The sequence below is a fragment of the Anolis carolinensis genome, chromosome 1, assembly GCF_035594765.1.
Source record: "Anolis carolinensis isolate JA03-04 chromosome 1, rAnoCar3.1.pri, whole genome shotgun sequence".
NCBI classification, from domain to species: domain Eukaryota; kingdom Metazoa; phylum Chordata; class Lepidosauria; order Squamata; family Dactyloidae; genus Anolis; species Anolis carolinensis.
This window is the reverse complement of record NC_085841.1, coordinates 179,542,619-179,554,815: the sequence shown is the minus strand read 5'-3', so window position 1 is coordinate 179,554,815 and position 12,197 is coordinate 179,542,619. Positions and strand designations below refer to the sequence as shown.

General features: G+C 37.8%; 1 protein-coding gene and 1 long non-coding RNA gene across 4 annotated transcripts in view; one reads left to right on the top strand and one right to left on the bottom strand.

Moving 5' to 3' along the window:
• abca12 (ATP binding cassette subfamily A member 12) overlaps window positions 1-12,197 on the bottom strand; it is a 212,858-nt gene that overhangs the window by 55,714 nt on the left and 144,947 nt on the right. For all 3 annotated transcript variants that reach the window (XM_062960972.1, XM_008113539.3, XM_062960963.1), the window contains exons 32-37: window positions 11,268-11,400; window positions 10,701-10,953; window positions 8,725-8,811; window positions 7,368-7,461; window positions 5,476-5,603; window positions 4,181-4,268 (exon numbers count right to left, since the gene is read on the bottom strand). In XM_062960972.1, coding sequence (XP_062817042.1) covers window positions 4,181-4,268; window positions 5,476-5,603; window positions 7,368-7,461; window positions 8,725-8,811; window positions 10,701-10,953; window positions 11,268-11,400 — 783 coding nt within the window. The remainder of the gene's footprint in view (window positions 1-4,180; window positions 4,269-5,475; window positions 5,604-7,367; window positions 7,462-8,724; window positions 8,812-10,700; window positions 10,954-11,267; window positions 11,401-12,197) is intronic.
• Window positions 1,690-4,083, top strand: LOC134293439 (uncharacterized). The gene is made up of 2 exons (XR_010000405.1): window positions 1,690-2,255; window positions 3,822-4,083. It is a non-coding gene; the product is annotated as an uncharacterized LOC134293439 (long non-coding RNA).

Below are 12,197 nucleotides of genomic sequence, written 5' to 3'. Positions count from 1 at the left end.
TTCCCCAATATTTCAATTTATTTCCAGATATATAGTTTGAGCAAAACTCTATAAAAGACAGCCAAATCCCATGTCTCAGGTTCCTATATATCAGTGTTTCCCAAACTCTGCTCCTTCTGGTGTTTTGGACTTCAGCTTCCAGAAATCCCAGCAAGATTACCACCTGTTAGAAATGTTAGGAGTTGAAGTCCAACACATATGGAGGAGCAAAGTTTCAGAAACTCTGCAATAATAATAATAATAATAATAATAATAATAATAATAATAATAATAATAATACCAAACTCAGCCGCTATCAGGACCTCAAGATTGAACTTCAAAGACTCTGGCAGAAACCAGTGCAGGTGGTCCCGGTGGTGATTGGCACACTGGGTGCCATGCCAAAAGATCTCAGCCGGCATTTGGAAACAATAGACATTGACAAAATTACGATCTGCCAACTGCAAAAGGCCACCCTGCTGGGATCTGCACACATCATCCGAAAATACATCACACAGTCCTAGACACTTGGGAAGTGTTCGACTTGTGATTTTGTGATATGAAATCCAGCATATCTATCTTGTTTGCTGTGTCATAATAATAATAATAATAATAATAATAATAATAATAATAATAATACACCAAAAAGGTCTCGGGGCAGCTTACAACAAAAGTACAAGATACATAGTAATAATAGCAACAAAAAAAAAACACATATCAACAAATCGTTATACAAAAATAAAAGGAGCCATAAAAATATTAAATTATAACATCAAAACATCAAAAAGTATAAAACGTTGTGCTGGAATAAAATATATTATACATAAATATTATATTATACAGAAAACCAGCTCCTATTAATAACCAATTAAAATCCAATTGCTATTGGATTTTACTAAAATACCAACATCCTCTTACACTTTCTGCTCCCAGAGGCCCCTGAAATCCAGTTCTTTCTCTCTGTCAATCCCTCCCTGTGTTTCCTGGTCTCTCTCGGGATGCAGGCTTTCTCTTTGTTTCCTTTCTCAGACACACAAACCTAATTTCCTTCTCCATTCTACTTCCTGGAGGGGTGGTGATAAAGATGAGTCATCTTATCTAATTACTCCTGGCTGCCTTGGGATGTTTACCAGTGGTTTTAAGTAAAAATATGCTTGTCGGTTATTAAGAAAAATTTCCAAAATATTAGAGTGAGTGATTTCATCTTTGCTCTATTTCGTTAGTTTGGCCTAAGTCCGTTGAGTTCCACTAAAGCCACTGGAATAGCAACTTGATCACAGTTGCTGCTTTGTACAATCAATAATGCTTCAATGCAAGTAAATTGGCAAAGGTCTTCAATATTCTTCACTATTTGTCTGGCAACACTTTCACAGCAATGACAACTGATGGCTTCCAAGATAGTAAGATAATATATTCAATTGGTATTACTCAGCACTTTGGATAGCTCATTTCAAGTTCAGACCGAAAGACAGAACAGACTCACAATTCCCTTGGCCTAACATCCCCCAGTTACCATTATATTTTAGTGATGATAGGGATATTATGATATTTCTCTGGATTCAGAGAATTACTTGCTTCCGTCATTTCAGAGGGGTTATGGCACCACCTCCTTTGGCTGCGCCTCATGCCAGGGGGCCTCCCTTGCCCGTCTCCCATCTCCTGTAAGGCCCATATATGGTCGAAATGATCATATATGGTCATAATGCCATATATGGTCAAAACGCCCATATATGGTCAAATCATGCAGATATGATCAAACGCCCTTATATATGGTCAAAAAGCCCTTATATATGGTCAAAAAGCCCTTATATATGGTCATAACACCCAGATATGGTCAAAACGCCCATATATGGGCATTATAATATATATGGGCATCATGACCATATTTGGTCAAAATGCCCATATATGGTTCGAAAGCCCATATATTGTCATATTGCCCATATTTTATCATAATGCCTATATATGGTTTTAATGCCCATATATTGTCATAATGCCCATATATGGTCATAATGCCAGATGCCATTCAGCCTCTGCTTAATAGTAGTAGTAGTAGTAGTAGTAGTAGTAGTAGTAGTAATAGTAATAATAATAATAATAATCCTAAAGTAGGAAGAGACTTCCAAGGGGCATCCAGTCCAACCTCTTCTGCCATAAGGGAAAAGCACAATCAAAGCATTCCTAACAAATGGCCATTCAGTCTCTGCTTAATAACAACAACAACAACAACAACATGGCACCCCCGTGGTCTGTGGAAATCAGAGCTGAATTGTTTGAAGGTACTACAAGTACATCCTGCATATCAGATATCCATAACAAATAGCAAAATTACAGTTATAAAGTAGCAATGAAAATAATTTTATGGTTGGAGGTCACCACAACATGAGGAACTATATTTAGTGGTCACGGCATTTGAAAGGTTGAGAAACACAGCCATAGACTATTTTATCTTGAGGCAGCATATTTCAAATTCTTGTTAAGCAGTAAATGAAGTGGTCATTTTGTTTTTCTTCCTGCCAGACCATCATACTAGTTGAACCTGAGTTATCCTGTTATAGCAAGAGGGGGGTAATAACATAAATAATTATATAAGCTGCTATTACTTCCTCCCTTTATTTGCTTTTCCCTCCCCTTATCAGTTTTTCATGTAAATTAAATACTAACCCAAAATCTCTAATTGGTATGGCCATTACCTAGAGTTATTATGCTTTTTATAAAGGTTATAAAGAATCAAATGTACTGGAACAGAGAAGTTGACAATATGTCTTAATTATTTTTTTTCCAACATCAACTTCCTTTGTTAGGCGAGGAGCCACATTTCTAGTTGGGATATGTACAGTTCCAATCATTTCCCCAATATCTGGTACACTTTCTATTGGAAGAAAGGCCTTTCATGGACATAAAACTGCTGTTTGTTCAAAACATGACGAAGTCAACCACATGCCCTGTAATATGCATTTGGGGAAGCGAACCTGACTTTGAAAAGAGTTTCGGAAAGCTCTGCTGTGCCACAAAAAATGGCATCGCATGAGTTGCTCTTTCTTCACCCCCAAATGACTGTGATTCTGTGCTCAACCAATTTCTTTAGCACTTCACAATACCTCATTGGCTAATTAGCTATGAATCAGAATATTTCCCAACTGAATCACACACCTGACATGACCTGATAGGATTCCTTGGCGACTGCTGAGCCTAAATTTTCCAAGCATGTTCGTTATCTAGATAATAATTCGATTCTACCAGAGTATTGCCATGTCTTTTCTAGTGCTCACTTTCATTGCCTTCCTTTTGTAGTACTTGAAGGACACATTCAGCCCATATAGAGATTATTGACATCCCTGGGGAGGTTAAGTAGTTGAAGCTTTAGGTGACATCATAGTTGAAGAACACAATAAGCTGCCCTGGAAATGCCCAGTGAAGACATCAGAATGGTGCCTGGAAGTTTCTTGACTGATTTAAACAACTTAATGACTGATTTTGTGGCTAAACTCTTTTTCTCCACTCGAAGGTCTCACAAGATTATTAATTCATCCTAATTACTGTTTTAGTTGTGTACACCGCTTTGAATCCCACCCATGGGGGAAAAGCGGGATAAAAAATAATCAAATAAATAATTGTAATCTGTATCCTATTCATTGTTAAATTGTATATGTATTTTAAAGATGTTTTAATGTTTCTAATTATCATATTAATATTTTTATGTATGTATTTTTATCCTTTACAATTTTATCTTGTAAATCACCTGGAGCATCGTGGAAGGAGGGCGATTAATAAGTAATTAAATGATGATGATGATGATATTTTAAAGGTTTTTTTAGTAACTATGTATTTATTCCTCTATTTAGGGATGATGAAGATGAGCTTCAATGTCCCTCGAGCAGTATTGCAGTTAGAATTACAACCAGATAATATGCGATGTAGTGGTTTGAGCATTGGATTAAGACTCCAGAGACCAGGTCTGTTCAGCCATTGCAACCCTTTGGGTGACCTTGGGTGAAGTCTATCTGCCTTAGAAAAACATGTGCTAGTTTGCCCTTAGATCCAGCAAAAGTTAGAAAGGACTTCATAGCATACTACAAGAATAAATGTGAAGGCATATTGATTTTTTGCAGTGGCTTTGAGAATCATCAATGATATTTTCCTTCTGAATACACTTCCAATACAGCCAAGCCAATGCACTGTCATCCATTTCAATACAGTTTACCTTAGTAATTGTTCTATTAGTAGGCACTGGTCTTATATCAAACTGAAGGTCACTTGTCAAAGGCAGCCCAAAACTCCAACCACCATATCTAAATAGGAAAAATAAAACACTTTATGAATCCATTCATAAATTACACACTCCAGACCTGGATTTATTTATTTATTCCATGAACTAACCAGATCAGCCCTACATATCTCTACTGGGCGGGGTGGCAGGGTGTTCTCACTGCTAAATCAGCACAACATCACAAAGCTTGACAAAGAACAAAAATGACAAGTATTTACTATCACACTGTAAAAAAATTCTCTGTAGATGAAGGGCTTATCTGGCGGTCTTGCGGCCTTTCTCAAAAATCTTCTGTGTCTCCCCCCCATCAAAATTTATTATCAAAATTTTTAGTTCCATTCCTGGAAATCTCCAAAAACAGAAATTCTACCATAATCACAGAAAGCATGTGTGTCACATATGCCTTGCATATGATACATATAACTTCTTTTTTTTTCTGTATCTGAGCTGAAATTTTTGACAGAATGATGTTGGATATCCAGAATCTGGATTTCGAAAATAAACCTGTGGGTTAGAAACATCTTTTAAAATGAGAGAATTGATTTCTTGGTTTTCTGTGGATTTAAAAAAAATTATTGGACATCACATTCCAGATGAGTTCCATAGGTACATTCAAATATATCTAATTTTTTCCTACATGTTTAACTGCTGACTATGCAAGTAGGCCAACACAATGTAACAAAAAAATCTTCAGAACAGAGCACGTTTAAGCAAAATTCAGGGTTATAACAACTGCAGAGAGCTGTGGATAGGTGTAAATATTGTATGTTTTACCAGAAGAGAATCAAATGCTAAAGAAACATAGCTAAAGAAGTGATTGATGAATAAATTTTCTTCAGGCATCTACTAGAAAAGAACTGCATAGGGGGAAAACTGTAATCTGTCTGCTGCATTTCTAGGCTCAACAGCCATCTATTTATTGGGGAAATGTCTGCAGCATAGAGCTTGCTCTATTCATGTATTTCATGCATGCAATTGAGATCTCTCTATGAACAGGTATCTGAATTGCACAGGGTGCATTCAAAAGTAGAGGAGTTTCCCTTCTGCAAAATCAAACCCTCCAGCATGAAGAAAATAACATGCCCAAGGGATGAGGACAAAGCAGAAGGGGTTGAGGCCACCAATCAGACTTCTCCTCTTTCCCTCGGTTACATCAAACTGGAGGCAAATGGAAGGAAGGAATCTCTGAAAATGCTTATAAATAGAGAGCAATAAAATAGAAGTAATACCTTTTTTGCATAAAGTCTTTAGTAGTAGCAAGAAGGTAGGTCTCTACATCATGCCCAGTAAGATTATAAATTGTCCGGAAGAAGAAACTTCTTTTGTGAGGTGGGGGAAAATTGATCTTTGGACAAGTCTAGAAACAATATATAAATATATATTTAAAAATCCAAACTTGACATGCTTAAAAATTACACAATATTTAGCAGACAAATAATGAAGTAGATTTAGAGACTATTAAATTGATAAAAATGAATATATGTATTTATTAATTCATTTATTTTTATTTGTTGGAAAAAATGCACATGTTTGTAGCTCCAGTGATTTCTAGAGAAATGTTCTCTCCAGTATCACTAGGTCTTCTAGCATGACTATAGAGCCATGCAGGAGGATCTAAGCATTCTATCGACCTCACCACATAGGGCAATTTTCAGCAGCATGTGCCAGCTCAACCCTACATCACCCACAGAGCCCACTGGCTCCCATCAAATGACACTGGTGTGGCTCCATGGGTGATATAAGGCAGAGCCAGAGCATGCTACTGCCGCAGCAACACAGGAGGCTTCCCATGTTGCCATAAGAAGCATTGGAGGAAAGTAGCACAGTTAACACTTCCCCCCATGGGATCAACCAAATCTGGAGCTGGGTGATGCGGGGCATGGGCTACCAGGTTCCCCCCGCCCCACAACAATGCGAGGTGATTCTGGTGGCCGTGTAACATGGTAAGGCAAGAGATCATTCTTAAACAAATCCATAAATAATCAAATCCATGAATAATCAAAAGTCAAAACCACAAATGTGGTCCAGACTGCATTGTTTACATCACAAAGGCACCTAGATTATGGAATTCTACCACCCCAGTTCAGCCAATTTGGGCTTCAGTGAAATGGAATAAGCATTCTTTATATATTTGTTTCCTTCCTAAGAACAGAAACCTTGCAATACATAATTTATATGCTTAATGAGGCACTCATGCTCAATAAGGTCCTGATTCACTTTAACAGGGGGACTGGATCGCAGTAAGAACAAAAAGAATGGATACTTTTCTTCATCCCTTTTATTAGCTCATAATGCGGCTATGTACATACTGAATAATGTGGACTAACTTCATGTCTAGCTCAGTCCTAAGGCTGCCATTCTGCATAAACCAATACCTTAGATATCTGAGAAGCTAACTTCAAGTACCTTTACTTTCAGCGATCTTTCAAAATGGAAGACGTCTGGTCAAAACACTCCAAATAAAGTATACTCAACCTGTATATTGTGTATATCTAATAGTATACTTCCTATGTGGGACATATCTGCCTCATTCAAAGAGTACAATATTTCCAGTGATGTTTCCTATTTTTTGCATATTTAGTTACAAATTAATTTTTTTTCAATCATACGCACATGAAAACAGTAAATATTGAAAGATCAGGCTGAAGGTTGCAATTCTTGACTTTAATGGGATGTAAGCTGCCTAACTGACCCTGCACAGTTACTTTCAGATACATCCCATGGAACTTTATTGAATTTGCTTCAGAGTGTACTGCAAAGCAATTTAAATCCATGAACTCTGACAGCTGGTTTGTGAGTGAAGCAGCCCTGCATGTATATGGCTTTCAGAATGCTGGGTAGCTAATGTGATAAAAAGAAATACATCTGTTCATTTTGCTAGCTAAGGAAGATGGAAAGCATAGAACTTTTTTCAATTACACAGTCAGGGACAGACAGGGACTCCTGTCATCCATCTATTTAAAGTGGATTCAAACATACAGTTTAGCAGTATGCAGTCCGTGTTCAAATCTGCAGCCCTTAGAGCCATATGTTCCCTTGTGGAACAAGTTCTGAACAACAGTTCAGTCCCTGCTGTTTATTTCACGTACATCTCTTCTCATGGAGTCCAACTTTACGTTACCTGTCTGTCGTCTGTGCAGTTGCAGACAGAATACTGAGCACTCTGGTTCCCACTGAACACCCACTTGCTGGGCACATCTTCCTTAAAACATGCTCTGAAAGTAAGCAGATTTAACACTGACATTTCCTGTAGGCTGATATACAGATGACATGTAGTAATATGGTGCCAGGTTCCAATTAATACAAGGCCCTTGGCAGGCGATCACCTTTGTTTATTGATTCTCCCAAGAGCGCCCAACAAATCCCACTGGCTTCAAGACAAGCCAAATTTGCTCTGCCCAGCTTGTTTCTTAAATGATTCTGCCTATTGCTCTGTCAATCTCTTTTTAGTTGTTCAATTGTGATATTGATTGGAAAGGTCTAATGAGACCTGCTCCAAATTCCTTAGCAAGAAACTCAGGAAATTAACATAAAAATAACTATTATCTTGAAATCAGAAGGGAACCCCATACTCTAAAGTACTGCAAGGTCAGACATTCCTCAAATACTTGATTAATCATTCACAGTTTGCACAAATAATTCCCCAGGTATTTGTCAGAAATGAGCACAGTCCATCATCAACAACCTTTAAAATTTTTGAGATGAAAATCCATCATATTTTCCACACATCTTTCAGCCAATTTAGGCAAAACCTGTGGATGGTCAATTGGTATCAATCACCTATCCATTTCATCTCTTATTCCCAATGAGTATGATGATTGCTGGGCAAACTAAATCTGCACTCCCACTCACATTCTTACTAAATTCAAGGGAACTTCTCAGTAGACAAGTCTAGTATTGTGTTTATAAAGCTAAAATCTAAGGGTACTAATGTCAAAATAAGTAGACTTGTTTTCAAGTTAACATGCACAAAATTCAGCTTCATGGCTGAAATTCACACTTATCATACATACTCATGTATAGGCCAACTTAATGCAGAAGTCGAGGCAGGTTTGGAGCCAAAATCATGGATTTTGATATGACTTGTTGATAAGTCAAGGGCCATTCCATAGAGAGAGGAAAGTACTGGATTCAGTGGTTTACCTTAGATCAGGTATGTTAGGTTTATGTTGCAAGTCTATATTTTTATGGAAATTATTTATGGAAATATGTTGTTCATACTTACTTTGAACTTCTTTGTACAGAATTTTCAAAGTATGTTTAGAGAGCAGTTCTAGTAACCTTAAGACATTTTTATAGGTAGATTGCTTCAATCTGATTGTTTTTGACTTGTTTTGATGTGACATTTGGGTCTCACAGCTTTGCAGATGATAAAAGGGCGTTCTTAATCCTTGATGACACTTACTTTGTGTGTGTGTGTGTGTGTGTCCTTTCCTATTCCACAAATTTATAAAAAGAGAGGGGGAAAAGATACTTACAAATTACTATTGTTCAGGCATGTGTTATCTGCTCCAGGGAAAGAAAGCAATGATTCCACCAACACGTTGGTAGTTTCATTGTGATTTCTAGGATTTAAAAAATAATATTAGAAATGGTTATCTGTAATATTATAAGATGCAGGACAGGCAATAAGTATCATTTTAGCTAAACTAAAGCAAGGTGAGAGTCAGATATTGTTTTATATCTTAATGCAGTAAAACAGAAAACAAATATGAAGGCTTCACACAAATGAAAGGTGTTTGGTTCCTGAAGTTGCTCAGTGTTTGCATTTGCTAGATGCAAACACTGGGTAACTAGTCCATACCCACTTAAAAGTAGGCATGGACTAGTAATCCTGATGAAATTTTAGTGAAGTCAACAGAATTTCCTAGACATCCACATTCAAATGAAAATTATTAGATTTCATTTCAAGAGCCTATTTCAAATTCTCCTGTGTCTTCTTCAGCAGGAAATAGTCCCATCTTTTGGCACACTCCAGAAAATGGATACACAGTCACCATTGGTCATTCTGAAGTGAATCCTCAGCAAACAATTCTCAGAGTTTAATGCCCAAACTGCTGTTTGCAATTCAACTTGTATTGGAAAATCAGTTTGGGGATTCAGGACAAGGGATTTGGTAATAGAGAAATTTATGGTGGAAGTCCTGTTATCATGGAAGCAGTTTCTCATCAGCAGGGTTTGCACCAAATCACTAAACTGTTTTCCAAACCATACAAAAGGACATAAAGTAACAAATGAAAAACTTCTATGTATTTTTTCATGGTTGCATACAGTCTTTCATGAACTTGGACTTCAAATTAGTGAACTTAGACCTATTTTTTATTGGTCCTCAGAACCAGGCTAGACTTTTGAAATAGTGAGTCAATACTTATCCCAATACCTTTGACTCTAATTCATAGGATCAATGAGAGTCTGACTGCAATGAATTGAAAGATAGACATGGCTGTTTTCAGCATTCCTCATTGAATTGTTGAAGTGGACTTTCCAACATATACACACACATGCACACACATTATGAGATTACATTAAGAAATTACAATCCTGAACGTTTGCAGTACCTGCCTGCAGATGACCAAGGGGAGATTTGGGACTATGCCAGCCATTGAAAGAAATAGGGTCAGAGCAGTTCCATGACTATGGCTTGCTGGCTAGTTAACTTGTATAATAGGAGGTACAACAAACCACAATAAGGTAAAGGGAAAGTCATAAACATACCTTTATCCCTGCTGATTGGCTCACTTGTATGATTGCAGTGTATTACTAACAAACATATGACACTACTGACAAGTCAGAATCTTTGCAGTACAGCATTACTGAAAAGGGTTTCTCTATTACTGAAACCACCTCATGACAGCTCTGTCATTTGTCCCACAAGAGGTACGGAGTGATCCTCCCAATTCTTCAAAGCATTGAACACTGTATTTAACAAGCTTCTCTTCTTGTCTTTCTACTTGTCCTCTATCCTTATCACATTTCTAGCATATTCCATTATGAAACTATAAGCAAAGGGTTTTATTTATCCTTAGGACACTAAAAATTTGTTGTGTGATGTGGTTGTAAATCTATTACAACCACATCACACAACAAATGTTTAGGGTCCTAAGATGCTGCCGCCCCATTTGAGCAACAGAGCACCACACTGCCTATCATGCTGCCCATCACCTTGAGCAACAGAGCACCACGCTGCCCTCACTTCCAGCAAGACTCAATTGCTCACCTGAGCTGGTAGCATGGTAGAATGCTACACCACCAACATGGAACTTTTGGGACAACAGGGCTACTACAAGAACAAGCGTTACTGCTGGGTGGGTGGGACACGGGGTGCTGGGCACTGGGATTTCCCCACTGCCCCACCAATTTGCCTCAGAGGCTGGTAAATCAGCATCAATGTGATGAGGTCCTAAGCCAAATGAATGCTTGCTCACACAACCAACAATGTGAATTAAATATTTACCCAAAAAAGTCTGCCTGGTTGGAGGAGCCATACATAGATGGCGAGAGGAGGAGTGCTGGGTATTCTGCCACCTTAGGTCCCAAGGTGCGTAGACCCATGGCTGCCGTCACAAAGAGCAATGGAAGAATGACCTGAGCAATGAAACCTTTCACATTGCGCCGAGTGTGATGGAACCTCTTAATGAACAAGGCGGTGGACCTTCTCATCAATACAGAAAAGTTGCTTGACTTCTTGAGCTGAACGAGTGCTTGGTCTATTCAGGAAGAAGTGATATGATGACACATTAAGTACTGAATTCCTTCAAAGTTCTATTCAATGAACATCTTGGAAAAAAATACTCTCAGAATCCCACAATCAGCATGCACAATTCCCCTTCAGTCCTAGGACAATAAAATAGGATACGGTGAAGATTGACTACAGATCTGCATAACCTTCTTGTGGAGATGACTGCAATGTAGTGTATTTCTATAGATAGTAGTCACCTCCTTATTTGACAATCACACTCAATGAAAGATGACGATGTATCTATTTAGCTGCCAGAGATCCAACTCATGTATAAATTCATACCATCTCTTTCGGTGAAGCTATCAGAGCTTATGGAGAAGACTTCATTCTCTGGAGTATAACTGGAGGCATCTTTAGATGAGCCATCATCGACCGGTTCATCTTTAGCCATATCTTTGGTCAAATTGAGAAATACCTACATAACAAAAAGATAAAAATGCTATTTTTTAATCCAGTTGAGTTTTGCTTTCTTTGGACAAACCCTGTTCACTTTTGGGGCAGTTTTTCTCTACTATCCTTTAGAACAGTGGTGTCAAACAGTGGTTTAAAGATAAAGATTTCTAAGAAGAAAGTGTGGCATGCAGGGGGAGGGGGGCTGAAATGCACCAATATTTATCTTCTGTAAGAAATCACAGTGTTTAGCCATCCTCAGCAAATTATGATAGCTGCATTTATTTTTATTTAAGTTATAGTTATGATTTCTAGATGTATAAATGTTTATTAATGTTAAATGTATCGAAATCATATACTGGGAGGGTGATACAAGTTGAGTGCCTCTCATCCAAAAGATTTAAATGTCATATTTTTTTTGGATTTTGAAATATCTTTATATGTGCATAAAATGAGATATCTTGGAGATGGAGTCTAAACACAAAATTAAAGTAGGTTTCATATATACCTTATACACATAGCCTGAAGGTAATTGCAAACACAATATTATTAGTAATGTTTTGCATGAAATAAAGTTTGTGTACACTAAACCATCAGAAAGCAAAAGTGTCACTATCACAGTCACCCATGTGAATATTTTTGTAATTGGAAGTACTGCAGATACTGGAATCCCCAATATGGGATGCTCAACCTGTACAACTGGCCAGCCTAACCAGAAGCCATGGCCTAGCCCAGTGTTTCTCAAACTGTGCTCCTCCAGGTGTTTGGGCCTTCAGCTCCCAGAAATCCCAGCCAGCTTACCAGTTGTTAGGAATTGTGGGA